Here is a 23,485-nt window from a genome sequence, read left to right as displayed (position 1 = left end):
TTTAAATATGGCTGTGCGAACTGTATAAATGAGCTTATGTCAACAGCAACTTTTGATGTAATATCTATTTAACTTGAACTCATATCAATTGCTGTTCTAACCATAGATAATGTGATTCTAGCAACCATAACAGTTTTCTCCGTGCACGATCTCTATCTGACCGCGTTGAAATTTTCAGACCGTCGCTCCTCTCTCTCTCTCTCTCTTCGTGTCTCTCTTCCGCAACCGTTCTCTCCCATTTTCCTCCTCTCTCATTTTCTCTCCGGGCGCATTCATACGGGCCATCTGTGTACGCGCGCTCGATCTTGATAGAGAGGCCCCAGACCGACGCGGTATTATATCCGTAATGGTACTCGCGCGAAATAATAGGACCTAATACGCCCTTTCGGAGGTGAACTACTCTGACGGAAATGCCTCTCACACAGAAGAGAGTAGCGGCGTAATAAGACATAAGAGGGAGAATGATCGAGAGCGAGAGAGAAAGAGAGAGAAGCGCGTCTCACGCTAGCGGCGGCTGCTGTTGGGCGAAGTTCAGAAAACATCTCAGCGCGCTTGGTCCGACAACGAAGAAGGAAGGCCTGCAGCGAGCGCGCGAACAACGAACTCCTTTGTTCCAATATATCGCGCGCGATCTTCTGCGATCTCTCGGTCGCTCGACGTCGTCGTCGTCGTCGTCGTCGTCGTCGTCGTCGTTGTCGTCATCGTCGTCGTCGTTACACGCGGCCGCAACAAAACGCGAGCTGTTGGACTCGGTGAATAGCCGATTCCTGTCGCGTCGTTGCAGCACCGGTCTCCCTAGCCCCCATTTCGTTAAATTAGTCTCTTTGATGTGTCATACGTGTCATACGCGCTCTTTACCCCGCGCTCTTCCCACCTACTCCCCTCCGCCGTCCTAATCGCGCGCGCTTTGCTTCGGACAGAGCTTTCTTTCAGCGCGCCGCGCGCGGTTCGTCGAAAATTTCTCCGCCTGAAAGTATATACTTGCGGCGTTTCTCTCCGCCGTTTTTCCAAAGATTCGGTTTAATTGACGCGAGAGAAAAAAGAGAAGGGAGAGAGAGAGAGAGAGAGAGAGAGAGAGTCAAAGCGCGCGCTTGCGGAAAATCGCCGTCGCTATTTGCGAGCTCCGCGCCCCCCTCTCACCGCAATTATTTTCGGGGGATACTTGGCTGTTGCCTGAAAACGCCGGAAAATTAGCCGCGAAATATCGCGGAAATTAGGCGCGAAATTAAATTACTGCTCAAGCGGCGTATAGCGCAAGCGGTCCGCCTTAATGCAAAGTTGATTAAAATTATGAAACCACGTCGTGTGTATAGCGCGCCCGGCTCGCGCGTCGGGCGGTATAGAAGAGAAAGGATTTCTTTTTTTTTTTGTTCTATGTACCACACACATCCCGCGGAGAATAGAGAGTTCGACGGTCTGTGCTCTCTGCGTTTATTTAGAAAATCCATCCGCGTAACATTTCCGACTTTTGTCGGCGCAAATACTGATTGCGTTACGAAAGCGATGAATCAAATTACCGGCGCGGCGCGTCAAATAAACGAGGCGGACGTTTCCTTGCCTTGCCATGACAACGACGACGTGGTGCTTCATCGCCCAAGGCGGAGACAAGATTCGCTTTAACATTCTCGGATTTGTCGTAGCCACGAGAGAAACAGAGAGTGAGTGTGTGTGTGTGTGTGTGTGCGAGCGCGCGCGCGCGGAGTCTTCCCGACACTGTTTTACATTCCACGGTTAGAGCCTGAATCTCCGTCGCTTTTGTAGTACCGTATGAAATAACGGAAAATCCGCAGGCGCTTGTCTGACGGCGGCGCGCCCTTCAAAGTCCGTCACCTTCGTTCTCCCATTAAATCCCGAACGAGAGAACGCGAGGGAGGTGTGTTTGCGGTGGGAAAGTTTAACCGTGCGCGCGCTCGCTAGACTGCACTAACAGTTTATTTAACGACCACCGCCGTAAAATCGCGTTTTCGCCAACTTTTTAACGTCACGTCGCGGCGCCGATGTCAAGGCCGTTAACTCCACGGTCGGACGAGAGTTTTTTGTCTTCTTACAAATTACAGAACACACATTTATGCACGTTCTAATCAAACATCGCGTAGTTCGTTAAACAAAAAAAAACAAAAAAAAAAAAAAACATATTTGCGTACATTTTCCGCTAAATATTCCGTGAAATTACGGAAGGTGTTAGAACAATTTTTTATTACAGCGAGATGCATAAAATATGTTATAGAAAATTTACATTAAATTTATCCTCCAACTAGACAATGAAGAAATTTACACGAACAAAAAGATTCACACGCAGATATGACGCTCTCGTGATCATGTTGAGTGTCGCACACACATAACACCGTCCCGATTCTCGCAGCGCGCATAATCTCTACGATTAATTCCAAAACCCGAATTCACCGGCGTGCCACGACACGCGTATCTTCGCGCGTGTACGTGTCGCGCGCTCCGCGAAAGATAACGCAAAGTCACTTGTCATTCCGTAGGAAGAAACGGGCCTTCGAGCAAGTTCTGATCAGCCCTTTTTAGTCTTCATTCGGATTCCTCTCTCGCCGGCGAGACGCGAACGAGCGCCGAGCGCGTCGCCGCATCGGATATGGCGCGAATAAAAAGGATAAGGAAAAAGAGAATTAAAAAAGAAAAAAAATGTGAATGAAAGAAAAGACCTCGGTCGCGGCGAGAATGCATCCTAACGACACGCGGCATATTTTATTCGAGTGCTCGATACGACGACGGAGGTATCCGAGGAGGTGCGATAGCGCGAAAAGACACGGCGACGCGGCGCGAGTGTGACGAAGTAACTAACATTCCTCTCGCGAACGCGCGAAAGACAACGTATGTATAGCCATTTCCATTCCGTTATTCCTTATCCTCCTTCTCCTCCTCCTCTTTCTCGCGCTCGTTTCGCGCACACGGCGTCGTCACGGTGTTTCGCGAGATTTGCAATCGAATCGCCCGGTAGCGCATCTTGCGATTTAAAAAAAGATTCAGCGCGTAAAAACGTTTCGATTCGATGAAACGGAGGAAAGTCAATATTTTTTTCTGGCTCGATCTTTTTCGAGTTCGTCAAAATTATGAAAAATCAGAGCGGTTAATTCATTAGATAAAATCGTCGGAACGCTTTGTTTCGCGACAAAAACTTTGAACAATTTTTATCAACCGTCGAGAAAAACTTTGCGATCCCAATTTCTCTCGATTATTATTACGTCAATTTAAAATTCTTATCTCGAAATTAAGAACAGAGTGCAGAATATAGTATACATAACTACATTAAGACGAGTAAGAAAGACGGTGTAAAAATAAGTAATAATTTTGTTTTTGAAAATAAAATCTCGCGCGCAGTTTTTTATTTTCGATAAGTTTTATTTTCGATTTCGGTCGCGAAGTGCTAACTTGGAATCAGTTTATGTGTTGCCAAAAGTATTGTCATAAAACATGCAATATATTTTAAAGCATTGATATAAAAACATTTTCGAGAAGATATAAATAAATCCTACCAGAAAAAGCGTGTGTAAATAATCACAAACGATTCTCTCGATATTGATTGTTGCCACTTTTATCTCGCGACGCTGATTGAACGTTTCTCGGATGTTTATCTCGATTCATGTCGTACGAATCAAGAGGCACCGTACTGAACTTTTAGTCACGTGTCTTTAGAAACGTGACTAAAGTAAAGTCACGTGACAGGGAAAAATGAAAAAACAATACGTTTTTAAAGACACGTGACTAAAGTAAAGTCACGTGATGTTTTTCCTCTCCTCCCTGTCACATGACTTTACTCTAGTCACGTTTTGAAAAACACGTAACTAAAGTACAGTCACGTGTTGTTTTTTCACTCCCCCTTCTCTCTATTTTTCGAGTTTGATTTTCATGCATTATTTCCGACTTCTTTCATATGTGTATTTTTTATGGTTTGTAAGACGTATATATTAGCTGTCATATTGCGGTGACAGATTGTGTTACACTGACACAACAGCGTTAAAATAAAAATAACAATAGCGTGCGCGTAGCACGCGCCTGTGTTGTGCTAAAGTAAGATTTAAAATGTCGCGCGCTATTGTATCTTTTAATTTAATTTTGACCGTCTCTTTTTTAGACTGTGTATAAATTCGCAAAAAATAGAATACACGACGAATGTAAGTTTGATATGTTATTGTATTTTCCTGTTTGAACAAACGAGCTAATTTTCCATTACATGTCAATTGTCATTTCCTATTTCGGCGGAAACGTGCCATTATTAACCTAACCTAACTAACCTAACTAACCGAGTTAATCTTCAATGAGAATGCAACTGACTGAACACGGTGCTTTATAATTCTATATATACATCTATACACATATGTAACTTTCTATAGACCGTGTGTGCGTGTGTGTGTGTATATATATATATATATACATATACGAGATTCGATCGATCTATAATGTCTGTCATTAACCCATACGATGCGGTACACAAGGAACGTACTATATTTAACGAGACGCGTACCAGATTTCTCGACAAAATTATTATTGTATTGAAACTTTCATGACGCTGCGGAATTTGCAGTTTTATGTCACTCTCCGGACGATCTTGAAATACGATAATCGCGCGAGCGAGCAAGCGAACGAACGAACGAGATCGTCGAGGGTATAAACGAGCGAGCTTTATCGAACATTGTCACGCTGTTCGACGCGGCTTAATTACGTATCACGGGATATCAACGTCGCGCGCGCGCAAAAAAAAAAAAAAAAAAAAGAACGCAGACAACGAACGGAAAGAGGGTAAGAGGAGAGGCGTAGGCGAGCATTGTGAGAGAATGGGCGGGCGTGTTTACGCGAAATAACACTTTCACCCCGACGACGGCGACGACGATGGAAGGAGGAAGAGAGATATATCCTTTTTTTAGATGCCTCGCGCGCGCGTACGCCGTCATCGTCGTCTTCGCGCGCGCGGTAAAACTCTCGGCATTATCCACGTGCCGTTTTTACGAGCGGAGTACCGCGGGACAAAGACCATATGTACACGTCAGTCAGTCGCGAAACACTATCTTTAGATTCCTACTATAGATGGTGATTAATTATTCGTGCGCGTCCGCGTTCGTCCGCGTCGTCCGACACACACGGGCGAGAGAAAAAGATGCGAGGGAGCGAGGGAGGGAAAAAGACGTGGGTGCACACCAGAGAGAGAAAGAAAGTAAAGAGACAGCAACCGGCAACCTAGTGGTGACCGTCTTCGTCATAAATTATTCATCGGCGTGCCGTTTTTGTTGCGCCAACCGCGTATGCGATACCCCGGGAGTGCGGGTGCATCGATAAAGTTGGAACTGGTTCACGAAGCAAAGAGAGAGAGAGAGAGAGAGAGAGAGAGAGCTTTGTCTCCCATCACGCGTTCTTGTTAGCCGCAACATCCGCGGTAACGTTTGACGACGACTCGGTAGAAGTGCGATTCGACTCGCCTGGAACCGAAACTTCCGCTCGGAACTGTGAGAGGAAATCGCTCCCGAGTTACCGCAGCTGGGAACTCTCTCAAACAAAATTCAAGATTCTTGCGAATATACTTGTTAAAACAGTTAAAACAATTTAGATTCCTCCCTTCCTCTCTTCGGAATTTGAATTCTGATAAATAATTCATTATATTGAATACATCAATATAATTACATGCAACTTGAAAATCGGCGGGTCACAGAGTCTCTTTGTACGTTCCGACAGACGCGAATTCACAGAAAAACTCGTACGCTTTACTGAATGTAACGCTAAATGCGGTGACGTGATTAGAGACGGACAGAGAGAGAGAGAGAGAGAGAGAGAGAGAGAGAAGGCGACGATTTATCGCGACCATATGAAGAATGTCGTCGGGCATCGCGCACTGCGAATCGCGCGGGTCGCCGAACAACCACGCCTTAGTGCCGGCGTACGCACACGTACGGCAGTTTCTAGTTTGCGAAACACTTTCATTGCAAGTATGCTTGAGAAGAGGGGTTTCAAAACGGGCAAAAATGTACGCGACACACGCGCGCGCGGTAACGTATTTTATGTCGTCCCGACGTAAAAGGCAGAGCACCGACGAGGGGATGCGAAGTATCGACGGCGGCGATTCGGCGCCGGGGAAAATGCCTCGTAAAGTTGCGCGACGCGAAAATTCGGACGTCGCGGCGTCTTTCATATCGCGATCGTCCGGCCGATACGCTCGCCGCGCTTTCGCATATCGTCGGCCAAATTTTCCCGTTCGCGGATATAGGCGGATGCACCATAGATATGTCGCGCGAACACATCCTCACGTACACACACACACACATATACTGTGAGAGAGAAACGAAAAGTAGAGAATAACGCGAATACATTTTATAAGGTAGAGGAAATGAGAGAGAGAGAGAGAGAGAGAGAGAGAGAGAGAGGAAATGCAATTTAAAGTTCGAAATATGCAAAATATATGTTCCCCCCATATTCGCGTCCGGGAAAATTTCTCTTGCTCTTTCGCTCAAGCAATTCAACTGAATCACACTCGATCATATTTAAACGTACATTTTATGTCAGTTATTCCGACACTTTAATAAGTTCCCACAAGCTCAATCGCATTCGCATCAATTTGAGGAATGCGTGTGTATCACGCTTGAAATTTTTTTTTTTTTTTAGATACACTCGCGAACGTCGATAATCTCTCACGACGATCGCGATGCAAGCTATATGTATATGTGTCTAATTACCGTTAGAAAATTTCACCCGCGCGTAAAAGTGAGTCTCTCAGCTACACAAGCTGCGCATTTAACTCGCGTTCTAACCGAACTGTCACTTGTACATTCTCGCTTATATGAGTTCTCCATTTGGGAAGCCGGTAAATATGGCGCGCGAGGTTATGGAAGAGAAAACCACACGTGTGTGTGTGTGTGTGAATAGGATCCGCAAAGGAGCGTGAATAGTCGGCGGAACCCGGATAGCTTCTTACGCGCGTCGTCAGCGTGACACCTGCGAAAGCAAGAGACGGGCTTTTCTTGGTGTTGTAAGCTGCGAGGTTTTTTTTTTTTCTTCTTCTTCTCTTCAGCACGCATTGTGCCAACGCGCGACGAGACGGCGATTGAAGGAGATTAATCGCGCCGCGCGCGAGCGAGCGCGAAGGATCAATCCCTCCGTGTCCCCGTAATGGCAATTTAAAACGCGTTTTCAACCCGAACAGTACGACGATCGCCTCGGCGCCACGTAATGTAACTAATAACACACGACACACACTACAATTATACCGCGGAATATTTGTAGTAAAAAGGCGAAGGTGAGCGACACTTCAAGCGTGTGCGAATAAAAGACAAAATAAAAGAAAAAACCAAACGCGGAAGCAAGCGGACTGAAAGCATGATCGAAGAACGAGAAGGGAGAAAGAGAGAAAGAGAGAGAGAGAGAGAGACAATTGCAAAATTACGAAAGAAATTATAGAACCGATTAAACTCAGTTTAATTTATCATTTACACATTGTCTAACGTGCCTCAGCATAATCGTCGCGTGCCGCTTGATCGCGACCCTTATATTTTCAGCACACGCGCGTTAATTATATGGAAATCAATATAACGTCTACGTTCACAGACCGAGAGTCGCGCATACTTCTTCTCGAGGAAATGGAAATAGTTGACCGAACGCAATGAATATTATTATTACTTCGTCTCTAATCTCTAAAATTCTCCTGTGCAATCAAGACCATCCGATCTCTGTTGTTCCTTGAGAATGAAAAAGAATGATTTCTCCGAGATAGAAAAAAATATTATTGCACGCTCACGATACGGAGCGCGAGAATTTTCAATATTAAAACAAAACTCGACACTTTCGAAAATATCTCTATTTCATTGATTTTATTAATAACTGCGGATCGCTCGCGATTGGAAGTAAGTTGCATTTGTTCGAGCGAGAAAAAAACAAACGCGGAGATACGGAATGTTTTGAAAACCAAATGCTCGCTTATACACGGTCGCGCACGCATATATACAGGAGAGAGAGAGAGAGAGAGAGAGAGAGAGGCGCGCATACGGCGCTGCCGCGCATAAGAATGGAGACGTGGAGAGTTTTGCTTGAATAACGATAAACATCGCTTCGCAAACAAAAATAGAGCACCGAAAAAGTATATACCTTCCCCGTCCCGCACCGTCAGCGGTGTCCAGAATATCGTCGTCTATTTTTAGACGCCGCGCGGGAACTACTAAAATAAATAACCCGTCCGTCGGAACTTTCCCTTAATATTCGTCGAATCTTGTTTTCCTTCACGGTGGTGGTATCGGTGGCTGGCTCCGTGATGTGTAAAATGCAATGTAACGTAACGCGAGCGCGCGCGTGCGAGAAAGAGAGAAAGAGAGAGAGAGAAAAATATTGAGAGAGAGAGAGCGCGAAACATCGAGGCAAATATATATATATATATTTGACGTGCGATTATTTAAACGAGAAGAGAAAGAAGAGAGGGAAGGAGGGAGGGAGGAAGCGGGGATATAAGCATCCGCTTTTCCATCCTTGAACCGTAGACGGAAAACGCGTGTCGCGCGTCTTTCTCGCATTAAAAATTATCCTTGCATTAAAAATGTTTACAAATGCTGTTTGTGCATCGCTTGAAGCTTAATTATCTGCCGCTACCGACTTTAACTAACGTAAATGCGGCAAAATGGCTCTGTAAAAACTGAAATGTTGCAATTTTCAACGTTTACGGTTCGGAACGCGCGGAACTCTCTCTCCCGAGAGATTTGTTTTCGAAATCAGTGTACGCGGACGGATGTACGAACGCGTGTATATACGCGGACGTGTATACATATATACATATATATATATATGGTTGTAAAATAAGTGTTTTTTACGTTGCGCTGATTACGAAAAAAGCTTTTTGCGAGAATCGAGTGACGTGAAATTTAATAAACTCGTCAAAATTAAGCACGTATCATCTTCAAAGGAAATACTACGTCCGCTAATTAAGCATACGAAAAAAGAAAGGGGGAGAAGAGAGAGGGGTGGGAGGTAAAAAGCGAAAATCATTTAGGCAATATATATATACATATACATATGTAACGAGAGTCAGAGTTCAAGATAAAAGTGATATCTCACGAGCTATCTCATTGGGGGAGGTCAAATGTGCCTTCATCAAAGTAATTGAGGGTTAACAGAATTGATTCTAGCCGGAATGATACTCGTACGTTCGCACATACATACAACGTTTTATATACAGGGTGTCCCAGAATTGCCGTACAATCTTTCGTAGGCAGGTAGAAGGAGTAAAACTGAGTCGAAAAGTCCTGAACCATTTTTTTCTATTATTTATAATAAAGGAGTAATTATTGAGTAAATCAGGCCAATCAGCGCAGACCTTTAGCCGGGCACACGTCAGTGAGCACTCACACACACCAGGCGCGCGGCTCACTGACGTGCGTCTGGCTAAAGATCTGCGCTGATTGGCCTGATTTACTCAATAATTACTCCTTTATTATAAATAATAGAAAAAAATGGTTCAGGACTTTTTGACTCAGTTTTACTCCTTCTACCTGCCTACGAGAGATTGTACGGCAATTCTGGGACACCCTGTATATACGTATGTATATATATTAGCGCAGATGCAAAACAAAACGCATCTCTTCGAAAACTTTCTCTATTCTTTTTTTTAACAACTTTGATGGCAACACTTTTTTCCCCACAGTAACAAAAGATGATTTTTAAATTCTGAGATGCGCCGTACGCGATATCGCGATAATTTTGCAATCAAGTCGCGATTCTCGTTTGTCATTGTAGTTTCTTTTCTTACTGAATAATGAAAAAATTCGAATTAGAAGATAGAAACTTCAGTTTTTTTTTTTTTTTACGAATTCTGAGTCAAAGATAAGAAAATTGTGCATGACTAACGTAGAGATAGTGACGAACGACGCTTTAAATGACTTTTGAAAGAGCAAAGGACAAAATTGAAAACGATTAGGAATACAATATTGTCAAAATTGTTATTTCCGAGATTCTTGTCTCGTTATCTTCAAACGAGAACGTAAAGGTGAGAAATTACGAGATCGCACTCGGATACAGCGCATCGAAATCTGCAAAAACCATCTTTCTTCGTTAAAAAAGTGCGACAAAAACGGTCAATTTGTTGATACGGTGTAATCGTTCGCCGCGTTTAAACGATTTAATGTCGTTCGCGCGCGTGTGTGTATGTGTGTGTGTGTGTCGCGATCGGTTCGCAATTGATACGCTCACGTATATACACGTATATACACATCGTGACATTTTATAGGGGAAAAAAAAAATACGCAAATCGCGCGACTGTGTAATATCGCGGTGTGTCATCGAAAATTGCGATGAAAGAGTTCGATTCATCGTCGCGCAGATTATTCTCGTTCGCTCGATTTCTTTCTGTTTTATTATTAATGAACCGTGAGAGAGACAGAGAGCACATTTAAAAAAAAAAAAAAAAAAAAAAAAAAAAAAAAAAATGTAAATGATTGTGTTGGAAGCGAGACATAAATCACTTTTGTTTTTTTCTCTTATTTGTACTTTCTGCTTACTGTCACGTGAATCTTATCGTCTCTGTTTTATCTAAAGCGCAAATGTTTGACTATATTACGGACGGATAGAATTGATCCAGTCGTCGCGTCGTGAACTGCTCCGAAATCGAATAAAAAAGACGTCGACGAATCACTTTTCTTTGACAAATAATTACACGGAGATCATGTTCTCTATGATTTGCGTCTCTCGTTTCTGCATCCCTTGATTTGACAGCGTGACGAGAACGTGCGCGAGAGAAAGAGAGAGAGATAGAGAGCGATCCCGTGTGTCCATTTGGCCGTCGACTGTAACCGGAATTTCCCCGGCGCAAAGTGCGTCCTCGTTACACGTGAACTCGATTTGCGCGGATTCGGCGGCGGAACGCGATCGACGAAACAACGGGGAAGGGAGGAAAAGGGAGGGAAAAGAAGAGAGATGGAGAAGAGAGATAGAGAGAAAGAGAGAGAAGGAAAGGACGGACGCGAGAGGAAAGGACGAAAGGGGTGCGTAAATCAATTTATGCGAATAGAATTCACCGCCGCCGCGGAGAAGAGCCGAGGCTGTGATCGAATCGTTCGATTCGCTTTCCGTATCGCGCGCGCTCGGCATCTGGTACGTTACCTTCGTACAACGCGAGCGAATCGCGTGGGAAAAAAGCGCGCGGGATTCTCCCGTTTTTCAAATCGGCGATGCGCCGCCGATTGAAGCCGTCGCCGAATTTGCGTCGCGTTTGCAACGAGGAACACCCTTTGTATTATTATTTACGCCAGTGGTACACACGCGGGGAACGCTGGACCGTAAAAGCGTGAAGCGTGCGCTTCGGAAGGGGGAGGGAAAGGGAGACTCGGAGACAAACACAGGGGGACAGAGGGAACGACATGGGGCGCGGAAGAAACGAAAAAGGGTCAGGAGAGAAGAGAAGAAACAATCGCTCGTATGTGCGACGGGGATTTACCTTGGACGGTGATTCCGAACGCCGCTAACAGGAGCAACCGATCAATCAATCCACGGCACATCTTCATTAATATATCCGAGGGCTGTCCCGCGTTGCTCCTTGTTGTTTGCTCCTCTTCGTTGACGTTCACGCACAGACGAGAAACGCACGACGATAAAAGGATGAGGGGAAAGAGAGGAAGAGAAAAAAGATCGGGGGGTTACATACACATACGGGGGGGGGAGGGAGACGTCGATCAGCACTCGCACATTGTCGGGGATCGTCTCGGGTCGTCGTCGCGATGACGATCTCGTTAACACCGATCTTCCTTCTCCGACACGCGACGTTTTGTTCCTCCTCCTCCTCCTCCTCCTCCTTCTTCTCCTTTTGTTTTCGTCGCACAGCAATTAACGCGCACTCCGACTCCGGCTGCGCGCGATATATATATATCGATATGTCGTGTGTTTGGATGGATCACTGACGCGACTCGTCGCTAACCTCGGCCGCGTCGCTCGTTGCTCGCCGTGGACCGCCGAAGCGGCCGATCCGCGCTGCCATTGCACGGGGACGAGAGTGGCAGCGAGTATCCATAACAAATGTTTTGTTTTCGTTTTTTTATTCAATTATATTTGTGTATAGATACAACACGACGCGAAACGAAAGAAGAAAAAAAACAGGAGCGGCTGATCTTCGCTCCGTTCTGCCGTCGCTTCGCGGCCGAAGGGTTGTTGCCTACTGCCTCCTCACCACGAGTTGATCGATGCGCGCACCGCGCCGCTGACAACGCCGTCGTTACGATGGCGAGTGTCCATTCTACGGAGGAGAAGCACACACTGGGCGAGCGAGGCGATCGAACGCAAAAGGATATGTGTGTAGGATATATCGTGCGATCCCCCCGAGAGTCCTCCCGACTGTGTCAACAATCGCGCGAGTGTCGCCGCTCCGACGGACGATGATCCATGTCGATCCGCGCGATCCACGAGCGAGAAGAAGCCGAGATAAACAGATTGCGAGAGAGAAGAAACGCCGGTCGATATTTATCTCGCGACGATAGTTGTCACTCGATCGCGGAGAACAAACGACCGTGTTAAGCACGCGGACGCGACGACGATGCGCGGGCGCGTCGCGATTCCCGCGGGACAACGTCACGCGGATGACCGCGGATGTCCATCGTCCGGGTTGAATGTCGAACGCTGTCACTCGTTTTGCGTTTCGTACGGGGTTTTGTATATCAAATGTTGTGTAGACGGGAGATCGTGCACGCGAACGAAAACACAGGAGGAGAGAGAAAGAGAGAAGAAAAGGACGTTTAACAGAGAGGCAGCGCGACGGACAAACAAACAGACACACTGCCAACGCGAAAGCCGTTTCGCGACTGGCGCGGCGTACGCAAGCGCCCGCATAAAAAGCTGAGAATTCAACGTGCCGCTCAGCGCCATCTACGAGACGTTGAAGAACTAGACCCATACGTACACAAGTCATGTGTGCGTGTATGTGTGTGTCGTCAATCGCATTGTGTGAACGAAGAGAGTTTAAAATACACGACTGAATTTTCGACAAGTTTATTGAAAATTTATAAACGTTGCATTTTGCTTGACAGATAGAAATTAAGGAAAATGAGATAGTTTGTAAACAACAAGTAGAACAAGACGGCTTTAAGTACAATAAATAATAACCATATATATCTTCTCTCTCTCAAGAATATTGTACGTACACGTGCGACAAAAAATTTATCACACTTTTCAACGAAACGGTTTTTGCTGCATTTTTTGATCGTACCGCAAAGTTATGAATCACGACGAACTAAATGCGAGTTTTTCCAACCGGAGCCTTCTATATCATTTTACGTGTGTCGGTGTTGTTAATATAGATAAACTGTACGTGCTATTTAGATTTGTCAAACTCGTCCAGGTAGGTTGGACAAGTTTGAATAATACATGCAATTTGTTCATATTTAGAGAAAGAGAGAGAGAGAGAGAGAGAGCTTGATTAAAATTACTATGAAATAATTAATTTACAGTATCGATCTTATTTAAATAAAGCACGACAAAAATTTTAAAAAAAGCAAAGAAAATGTGAAACTTTAACTCTTTTAATTAAAATAGTTTGATCTGTTCCGTTCCTTTAGTGAATGTAATTAAACATTTGTTTAATCTTTAATACTTAATCACGATTTATTATCGAGATATCAAGCTTTTGTGCGATGAAAATTCACTGATACTTCGCGCACGACGAATTTATCTTCCCGTTTTGCTTCAAATTTTAACGATCGGGTTTTGCACGGGATTTATACGCGATGCTTCACCGAAAAAGCTTTTCGCAAATAGAAATGGAGACGATGCTAAATCCCCCGATACCTTTAGCAAATGAAACATTATCTGATATTTATTTGATCTATTATTACACAGATATGAAGCTTATTGTTAAGCATAAAAGTTTATCGATGTGTGTATACGCTATGTGTGTATGCGCGCGCGCGCGTATGCGTGAGTAGCGGAATTATATTATGCATGTACATACAAATGCACATAAAGCACATGCATATGTATGTACATGCATAATATAATTCCGCTAAACACAAAGTACACATCGTTGTAAACTTTTAACAGTATGTACATAATATCACATTAATATAGTTACGTCATCTACAAGATTTGGGAAGAACCGAAGAATTCGATCCCGAAGTCTTCGCGAAGCGCCACGTGGATTCTCCCCACGAGTCTTCGGATACAATCGGTCGTCTACGATTTTCGTTGGGGTTCATCTGTGAGACAAAGGCGGCGCAAGACGTGTGTAACATACGCGGGGGTTGCGCACGGGCGTACTCAAATATGTAAATTCCTGTACAAATACACAGCTTGTTTGCGCGTAAAATATTTGTTTGCGAGTATTACGGCGAAAAAAACTACAGATCTGTTGCGCGCGAATTCGAACGAAAATCGAAGAGCGATCGCGTTTATAATCGCAATAACAATTTGAATCATCCTCCCCAATTTTTTCGCGAGATACATACATCTTGCGTATACGATGTGTAACGAGAGATGTATCTTATCAAATGATCCGCTTGAAACGCATTTTCAATGTCACGTGCAACCACGACGGTTACTATATTATACATATATATATCGTCTGTGAAATGGTATCGAGCGAGAACTTGTAACCGGGTATCAATCCACCGTTAAGTGACAAATTGTCAATATAAAATAACCGGACTTGTGCGCGAAGAAAATATATCGCGCGCACTCGCCGGTGTCCGCTTCGTAAATTACGCCCGCCCGCTCTCCGACGGGCGGGAAATAAAACGGAAATATTTAATTCTACCCGCGAAGAAATCAATTTCTTTGCTACGTGGATGGGCGTGTATAATTACGAGTGTTGAAATGTCCGGTGCACACATACATACACACACACACACACACACACAGATTCGAGTTTCTCGCGCCGGTTTATCGTTCGCCGAGATTCGCGGCGCGCGAGAGTCGGTCTCTCTCGCTGTTGCAAACACGGGGGGCCGCGTCTAATGGTAAACGAGTCCGCGCCATCGGACGATGTCCATCAACTCTGTACAACACGGTCACAAAGTATATAAACTACGCGCGGTCTTTCTCTTTATTTACACACGTGTGTAACGAAGAATGGAGCAACGACGGCGAGCACGAAGGCGATCGCTAAAACTTCTGTGACCGCCGTTCTGTGTTTCCGAGCACGCGATTCTCTTTTTCTCTTTCTCTCTCTCTCTCTCTCTCTCTCTCTCTCTCTCTCTCCTTTCTTTGCTTGCATAATTTCGTGTCACCTGTGTACATCGTGATATCGAGGAAAAAAAAAAATCCTACTTCCTGGCAAATATGCTGCCTTTGCGCAAAATTCACATGACAACAACGATACGACAACGCTCGAAAAGTTGCGCGCGAGCTCGTTACTCGCGTATTATAATAGTTCGTGAAAATTTCACGTCGATACATTAAACGCGCTTTATGAATTATATCCCAGCTGCTTTATAATTCCCGCGTAATAATAGCGTTGCATTTTACGCGCTGTGAAAATTCAATGGATTATATCAAAGATTCGGTTAATCAGAGAAAGAAGGAGAGAGGGCGAGGGAGAAGGATTATCGTTTAATGCAAATGGATTTTGAAATAAATAAACGCGAGTCGCGCGTGAGTATATTTTTATCGGATACTTTGCAGTCACACACGTAACGCATGAGAATCCAAGGATGTGCGCGACACCTGCAAAAATATAATGCGGAAGCGCGTCGAGAACTCTCTCTCTGTGTGTGTGTATTCGCGGTGTATTATCGGAAGATAGAACGACTGCCGTGGCGTGGTGTGTGCTATCGGAAGATAGCGAGAGAAGCGCGCGAATGAATGGCGACTGTGTGATACACCGGAATTCGAGCGACTGCTCAAACAATCGCCCGAGCAGCCCTCCGCGCGCGCAACTAACTGGAAACTCGACAACAGAAGTGCACCGGCACTCTGTACGCAGCTTCGCTTGCGGTTTACGACCGCTTTTGTGCGACCTGATTAATTTCGTTCTGCGACTAATCGTATGACACGGCGACCGATCAGCTAAACGTGACGCTACAAAATCGTCAGACGAGTTCGAATTTTCTCTTAGCGACAAATAGCGCCTTAATCAATTATTCAAGGCGAAGTAACTCTCTTCCCCTCGTTTTTTTTTTTATTTTATCGCGATTCCAATTTATTTATTTATTTTTTGATAATTGTGATGTTTTAAATATGATATATTAAAATTAATTCCAGTTCGCGGAATTAATATATCGAAACTGGTTCAAAATACTTTTCTTTTTATTTATTTCGTCCTAAATTAGCATTTAACGTAAAATATTTCGATAATTTATTTTCCTTTTTTTTTTTTTTTTTTTTAGTGTGTTTTCGATATTTGCTCGCGCAGATTGGAAAACATTTGTCACCACCGGTCTGGCTGGAAAAAAATTTTATACGATATCAGTCAAGGATTTTGTCGTTTAAAAGGGTAACAGCCGCGAAACACCACCCTGTAGAGAGAAAGATACAGTAACAAAATTTAATTAATCGAGGTTAGCATCGATCGGCATCGCTGGTAACCGGTCCTAACCGCCCATCATATTACTCGAAGAGATAATCGCTGTCGTTAGCACGGCCAGATAAATATTGTCGCTCGAATATTCAGCCGAACAGTCAGGTAACTCGGGGTAACCGCATTTTCGCACTCCATTTTTATCTAAATCGATACACGCGGTTATTACTTTCCCTACGTGAGCGCATTAATTACAAGTAATGGTTTTTCGCACTGTCGCTTGTTCGACCGTTTAATAAATAAGATAATGCCGGGATTAATAAGGCAACCGGTTTTCACGGATTTATGTGTGTATATGTGCGACTATTAGACGTACATATGTGTATATGCGTAATATCATACGCGCAAATAAGTAAACAGCGGAATGAGGAATCGATTAAAAGAAAATTTCAATATGTAAAACCCAGATTAATGCGCAAAAGAAACACACGAATCAATATATGTATACCGAGAAGAATTGAATTGATATTAACTTTACGATATATATGACAAGATTAAACGAGACGAGAACTGCAACCTTCCACGTAAATATATAGCACACACTCCGTCCGAGAAATTATATTTCTTATTAAATTGTGTGTTATTAAACGTTTGCGGAATGTGTGATGTGTGGGTGTCAAACGCATTTGATTTTAAATATATTTTGTGAAAGCGATTGAGAGAGAGAGAGAGAGAGAGAATTAAACACATTATTAAAAGATGATATTATCTTACACACACAAAGATGAGATTTTATTTTTTAAACGATGATTTTACCTTAAAAAAAATAATTTTATCGTTTAAAAGATGACGTTACTTTATTCAAGCAGGTAACATAGGAACGTTTTCGGCCTTAGATTAGGCCTTTATCAATATATATATAAATATGATGTTCTTGAATTGAAAACTTATCGAGTCACATGTTTACAAACTAGAAATATCAAAGTAACTAATCTAAGGCCGAAAACGTTCTATGTTACCTGCTTGAATAAAGTAACGTCTCTATCATACACACATTATCACCAGTGTTTTTTTTTGCTTCAAATGGCCATTATACATTTCTCGTTTTTATTGTGTGAAAAAGTTGCAAATTTTTATAGTTTTCATACCTTTATATTCGCTCAACTATGTGGAATCTATGAATTCTGATGTTGCTCGCGCTAAAATAATATAATTTTCTTGACTATCACATCTTTTCTTGTTTATCACATCTATGTTGTATGGAAAGTTGCAATTTCTTATCACCTTTTCTGTTCTCCTTTGTCATCTTCTCATCACGAGACCGGTCATTTTAAATTCCAAAAAAGTAATCAAAAATTCACGCTCGCGAATTTACTCACACATTTGAAGATGGTGACCATTTGAACTCGTGCACGTAGCACAGAATGGAATCGCATGCTGTGGACATAGCGCGGAATAGAACCATGTCCACTTTTGGACATAGCGCACGTACCGACACAGGTCGCTCGTGGATATGGCTACGTAGTTGACAATGTGCACCACCTATAAACAGTGCGCTGGCTTACAGATCGGAAAAGCGAGAATCTCGTATAGGCTTGGCCACTTTTCCGTCTTGTCTCTGCTTGTAGAGAGAAGTCACATAATGCGTCGTCTACAATGAGAATTTAAGGGGATCCTAAACTGAATCTGTTTTATCGACTGAATTTACAGCGTATGGCGTCAGATCGTAGTGCTAATTCTTTAATATAAAAAGTTGTGCAGTTTGTACGTAAAAAACTAACTGCGTCCCGTTTTCGGAACAACATAAAGAACAATATAGAGCTCTCAGAAATGTTTTTAGAAGGTTAGTGTAAATAAATAGTGTGCGTGAAATGATGAGTAAATAGTGTGTGTATTCCAATATTGTTCTGAAAATATTCACGCACACTATTTATTCATACTAGGCTTCTAAACGCATTTCTGAGAGCTCTATATTGTTCTTTATGTTGTTCCGAAAACGGGACGCAGTTGGTTTTCTACGTACAAACTGCATAACTTTTTATATTAAGCAAATATTACTACAATCTGACGCCAAAAGCTGTAAACTCAGTCGGTAAATTGACGGAGTTCGACCGTCAGTTTAGGATCCCATTAAGCCGTAAGACTTAAGCTTTAAGAAGGTATAAGACCCGTTTTCACCATCTCCGATTAACTTAATCGGTCGATTATTTTGTTGGAATTGCCAATCATATTGGTCGATTGACTAAATTGGCCAATCTCAATTGACTCGCAATCGATCGGTAAGTTAATCGTAGATAGTGGAAACGAGCCTTGTACCTTCTTAAAGCTTAAGTCTTAGGGCGATGTCCCATTGAGCGGAAATATATAGCGGAACGGAATGTGCGGAACCAGCTCGACCAATCATAGCCATTCCGTTTTCTTTCCTTCGCTTTTTCTATGGTTACGATTGGTCGAGCTGGTTCCGCACATTTCGTTCCGCTATAGATTTCCGCTCAATGGGACATCGCCCTTACAGCTTAAATTCTCATTGTAGACGACGCATAAAATGGCGTATGGACTAGCTTTAATCGTTCCGCTGAGCCAATACTGCACCAAACCATGGTAGAGAGAATTCCGTTAAAATACACACTTGAGATATATAATAGTAAAAAGGCTGTCTATGATTATTTTGTCATTTGAATTGTTCGGTGCCAGTTGCGTACTGCACAAATCTTATCAACAACAAAAGGGTTTTTAATAATTAGAGGTAAGCATATATATGTTCTTTTTTCTTCGGGAGATGTAAATCATTAAAAAAGTTAACTGCACGTGGCTTACGCGATGTAAGAGATATTAGAAACTTGTACTCTAAAGAGATATCAATCACGTATCTGTGAAATTGGCGTATTAAGTGTATACGTATTAGTGAGTTTGTACGTAAACAAGCTTAGGTGTAAAACATTTTACACGAGGATAAATTTTTTGAAAAAAAAAAATAGAGCTTGTGTAAATATTGTGGCGAAATCGGTGTCTCGTAGCGACTTATTTTGCGCTTTTCAATTCGTGTTTATGTTTTTTGGCTTACATAGAAATTTAACCTTTCTTAAACAATAGGAATTCTCTCGTAGGGGAGAGTTGGGTTTAATTGTATCCGAGGTACAATGAAGTGTCACTACGAGGTATTAGGAGTTGCAAGAAACGCAGCGGACGACGAAATAAAAAAATCATACAGGAAGCTAGCACTGAAATGGCATCCGGATAAGAATGTTGACAATCCGGACGAGGCTAAGGAACAGTTCCAGCTTGTGCAGCAAGCGTACGAGATACTGAGCAATCCTCAGGAACGTGCTTGGTACGATCAGCATCGAGAGGGCATTTTGAAAGGCGGTCTCGGCACGGATTATCAGGACGATTCCCTCAATCTTGCACCTTACTTCTCCGAGACGTGTTTCAAGGGTTACGGGGACGATGAAAAGGGTTTCTATGCCGTCTATCGAAACGTTTTCGAAAAACTGACAGCGGAGGACGCGGAGTTCGCCCAAGATGGCGATTCCGACGAAGAAATTCCCTGTTTTGGTAACTCCAAGAGCTCTTACGAGGACGTGGTGCATAACTTTTACGTTTACTGGCAGAGTTATTGCACCAAGAAATCATACGCCTGGTTAGATCCCTATGACATACGCACGGTGCCGAATCGGCGAATACTTAGAATGGCCGAGAAAGAAAACAAGAAAGTGCGGGACAAGGCGAGGCGCGAGAGAAACGAACAGGTGCGCTCTCTCGTCGCCCACGTTCGCGCAAAGGACAAGAGGGTAAAGGCTCACGCGAAGATACAGGCCGAAATTGCTCGCGAGAAACGTTCCGCGGCGTTGCGAAAATTGGAGGAGCGTAAGAAGGCGCATCTGCTGGAGAGGCAGAAGTTACTGCGCAATCACACCGAGTCGGTTTGGTCCAAGTTTTCGAACATCGAGGCGGAGCTAACGAATATCGAGAAGAATTTGGCGGCGGAATTCGGCACGGACGACAAGAAAGCGATTGAAGACGACGACGCTCTCTACTGTATCGCCTGCAATAAAGTCTTCAAGACGCAGAAAGCTTTTACGAATCACGAAAACTCGAAGAAGCACAAGGAGAACGTTAGTATGATGAAGGATTTGTATGTTGATGAAGAAAAGTCTGGGGAAATTTCTGACGAAAGCAACTCGACTACCGGTTCGCTCGATAATAAACCTAATTTGGCAACGGACTCGCAGATGCCTGATTTCTTGCTGAATCCACCTTCTCAGAGCAACGCGAGACAATCGGACAATGAGGATAATGAAGAAACATCTCCCGGCGAGCTGGTTTCGGACGACGAGGAAATCTCGGAAGTTTCTCCATCAACAAATAAGATGAGCAATGGAATACCAGGAGTTGCTGTTCCGGAAATGAAAAGCTTTTCGTTTCCACCCGCGAAAGTAGAAAATGAAGATGACGATTTAACTTCTGAGGACGAATTAATATCGGATCAGGATGAAGAAATTGCATTGACGGGTCGGCAGAAGAAAAAGAAAAAGAAAAAGCGCAATATTCAGAATCCTGATCTTGCGTTGGAACGTGACGACGACGAGGATTCGATAAGCTTTAACGAGGAGATGTGGTTGTCCAAGAAACAACGTAAAAAATTACAGCAGAAGAAGGCCGCGATTAATAAACAGCAGCGAAGTAACGAAGAGACGCAGAATGAAGAACAACAAGAAGAGGCGGACAACGAGAACGAAACGACAGAAGACGCAAGTGTTGCTAATGAAAAAGTGAAACCTGAGAAAACAAAGAAACGATCGAAGAAAGAGGGGCGAGAGAAAAATAAGAGCTCAACTGCGGACGTTAATAATTTGGCTCATTGCTGCGTCACTTGTTCGTTGGAGTTTTCTAGTAAAAATAAATTGTTCGAACATTTAAAGAAAACCGGACACTCTGTGTACATACCAGAGGTGACGAAATCTAAAAAGAGTCTGGAAAGAAAGGAAAAGGCAGCTAAAGAAAGAGACAGCTCAGATAAAAAGAGACGTTGAAGCTAATTAGTAAATATCGAGTTGTAGTTAAATTATTTCAAATACAACAGAGTTTTGCTTGACTTAAATCAGTGATTCGGTTTAATCGGATTGCTCTCGGCTCGTCTTTTGCGGCCTCATGTCGTGGTTATGTCGGCCTCATGGTATGTCGGTCACTCGGTAATTTGTATATGTGTGTATGCGCAGTATGTGCAAACTATGTTCTAATATATTCACGCACTTCTAGTACTGCAAATCTATAGTTCACGTCACGCGAATGATTTTTCTGTGCTGACAGTGAATATGGAACGTATCCGCAACGTCGCGCAACTTGTGCCAAAGTGGGCAAAACCGGTGCTGCTCCCGAAATCCGAGTTGAGACAAGCAAAACTCTGCTGCAATTGTAATTTATTGCGATCTACAGGGACTTTTACGACGAACAATGTATGTAGATAAAATGTGTAGATCTTTGCAACTTGTGTTCTTCTTGTGTACATATATATATTGTACAGTAAAAAAAAGTGTGTTCAAGCACTCATTAAGTTTCCTTTTTGTTGTGATGCTGAATTATATGTTCCTCTTGTGATATCAGTTTAAAGTAGGAGAGAGTTTAGTAGTTAAATGACTTGTACTCTCATAAATGTTACATGTTACCCATTTTCTAAGAACCTTTTTACATTACAGCAATGTTCATCGCAGCCACTTTTATCGAATAAATGTAACAATTTTTTGTGGCTTGTGTGTTTTAATCTGAACAATGCAAGGCAGATCGCATCAGCTGCACGTTGTGCATATGCTCAAAACAATTTATATCCATATTGTTGCAATGAACATCACGCTGGTGTAAAAAGGTCCTAATGTCTCTGTTATCCCTACTGTGTTTACTTTGATACGTTCTGTCAATGCTGATGTACGGTTGTCAGGTATTCTCTGTTACATATAGTTCTACAATTTGTCATTTATTTGATAAACAAAAGAAATGAAAGTTATAATTCATCTCATATAAATAGTTTTGTAATGAAACTAATGTTTATCAATAAATATGTGCGTAGAGACATTAAATTAACACTGAACTTGTTTTATTATCCGTTATCCAATCAATTGTTACTTGTTATTTTCTTTCTCTTACAGTTCCTTAAATGTATTAGCTCATTGTAAAGTATTGAATAATTCATGAAACTTCACCTACAATTCACTTGCATGTGTAACAATTAATAAATTTAGAAAATTTTTTTACGATTTTTATTAAATTTATATAAATCTTATTTCACACAAAAATTGTATCGTTGTTGTGAAAAATATTTTCCATTTTTCAGGATATGCCTGTTTCTGTAGGTACGCAAACAGTAGAATCAGGTGACCGACTCGAAAGTAAACAAATTACTGAAATAAACAAATTGACCGAGCATCTAGCAGAAGAGAATAGAAGGTGAGACACGCACATTTGTGCAAACATTTTCCATAACAAAAAAGCCGTAATAGTAAAGCCATATTTTAAAATTTCTTCAAGGTTGCGTGTTAAGAATATGGATAACAAAAAACTCGTTTATCTTCCGGCGGAGCGCAACAAGGATCCAATCCTACAGGTTTTAAAACGCTATGTTATACGTGGCATCTTCCTGGAGATAGCTTCCGGTTCGGGACAACACATCGCATACTTTGCGCCGCATTTTCCGCAAGTCATGTTTTATCCGTCAGAAAGAGAATCGCGACTTCTGGAAAGCATAGAGGCACATTCTTACGGAGACTTAAATATAAAAAGACCCGTGAACATTGACGTCACAACGAACTACCAAGAGTGGGGTTACGGTATCTTCCAGCCAAACAGCATAGACTACATTTATAACGCGAACATGATACACATCTCGCCTTACGAGTGCACCATCAGTTTGTTCAAGAACGCCGGACTGTTGCTGAAGCCGAACGGACTGCTGATCACATACGGACCGTACGCTTTTGATGGTCAGATCACTCCGCAAAGTAACGTGATCTTCGATAAGAATTTAAAACTGGAGAATTCGACGTGGGGTCTGAGAGATGTGAGAGACTT

The 23,485-nt window shown here is 42.9% G+C and overlaps 2 protein-coding genes across 4 annotated transcripts in view; one reads left to right on the top strand and one right to left on the bottom strand.

The window, feature by feature from the left end:
• LOC109854238 (roundabout homolog 2-like) overlaps positions 1-11,920 on the bottom strand; it is a 108,493-nt gene extending 96,573 nt beyond the window's left edge. Inside the window, exon 1 of the mRNA XM_020427122.1 lies at positions 11,423-11,920. Within this exon, the coding sequence (XP_020282711.1) occupies positions 11,423-11,489 (67 nt within the window). The 5' untranslated portion in view covers positions 11,490-11,920. The remainder of the gene's footprint in view (positions 1-11,422) is intronic.
• Positions 11,921-19,007: 7,087 nt separating this feature from the next.
• On the top strand, positions 19,008-22,837 carry LOC109854303 (dnaJ homolog subfamily C member 21). 3 transcript variants are annotated; one of them, XM_020427238.1, is made up of 3 exons: positions 19,008-19,169; positions 19,517-21,465; positions 22,752-22,837. In XM_020427238.1, the coding sequence occupies exon 2, from the start codon at positions 19,564-19,566 to the stop codon at positions 21,454-21,456; it is 1,893 nt and encodes a 630-aa protein (XP_020282827.1). In that variant the 5' UTR covers positions 19,008-19,169; positions 19,517-19,563; the 3' UTR covers positions 21,457-21,465; positions 22,752-22,837. The 3 variants fall into 3 exon arrangements, with proteins under 3 accessions (XP_020282827.1, XP_020282826.1, XP_020282825.1); XM_020427237.1 differs by lacking the exon at positions 22,752-22,837 and having other exon boundaries at positions 19,531-21,734; XM_020427236.1 differs by lacking the exon at positions 22,752-22,837 and having other exon boundaries at positions 19,517-21,734.
• The last annotated feature ends 648 nt before the right edge of the window (positions 22,838-23,485 follow it).

Source organism: Pseudomyrmex gracilis, unplaced genomic scaffold, assembly GCF_002006095.1.
Source record: "Pseudomyrmex gracilis isolate BER0280 unplaced genomic scaffold, ASM200609v1 scaffold_62, whole genome shotgun sequence".
In the NCBI taxonomy this organism is placed as follows: Eukaryota; Metazoa; Arthropoda; class Insecta; order Hymenoptera; family Formicidae; genus Pseudomyrmex; species Pseudomyrmex gracilis.
Note: the sequence above shows the minus strand (reverse complement) of the source record. Positions and strands in the feature narration are given on the sequence as shown.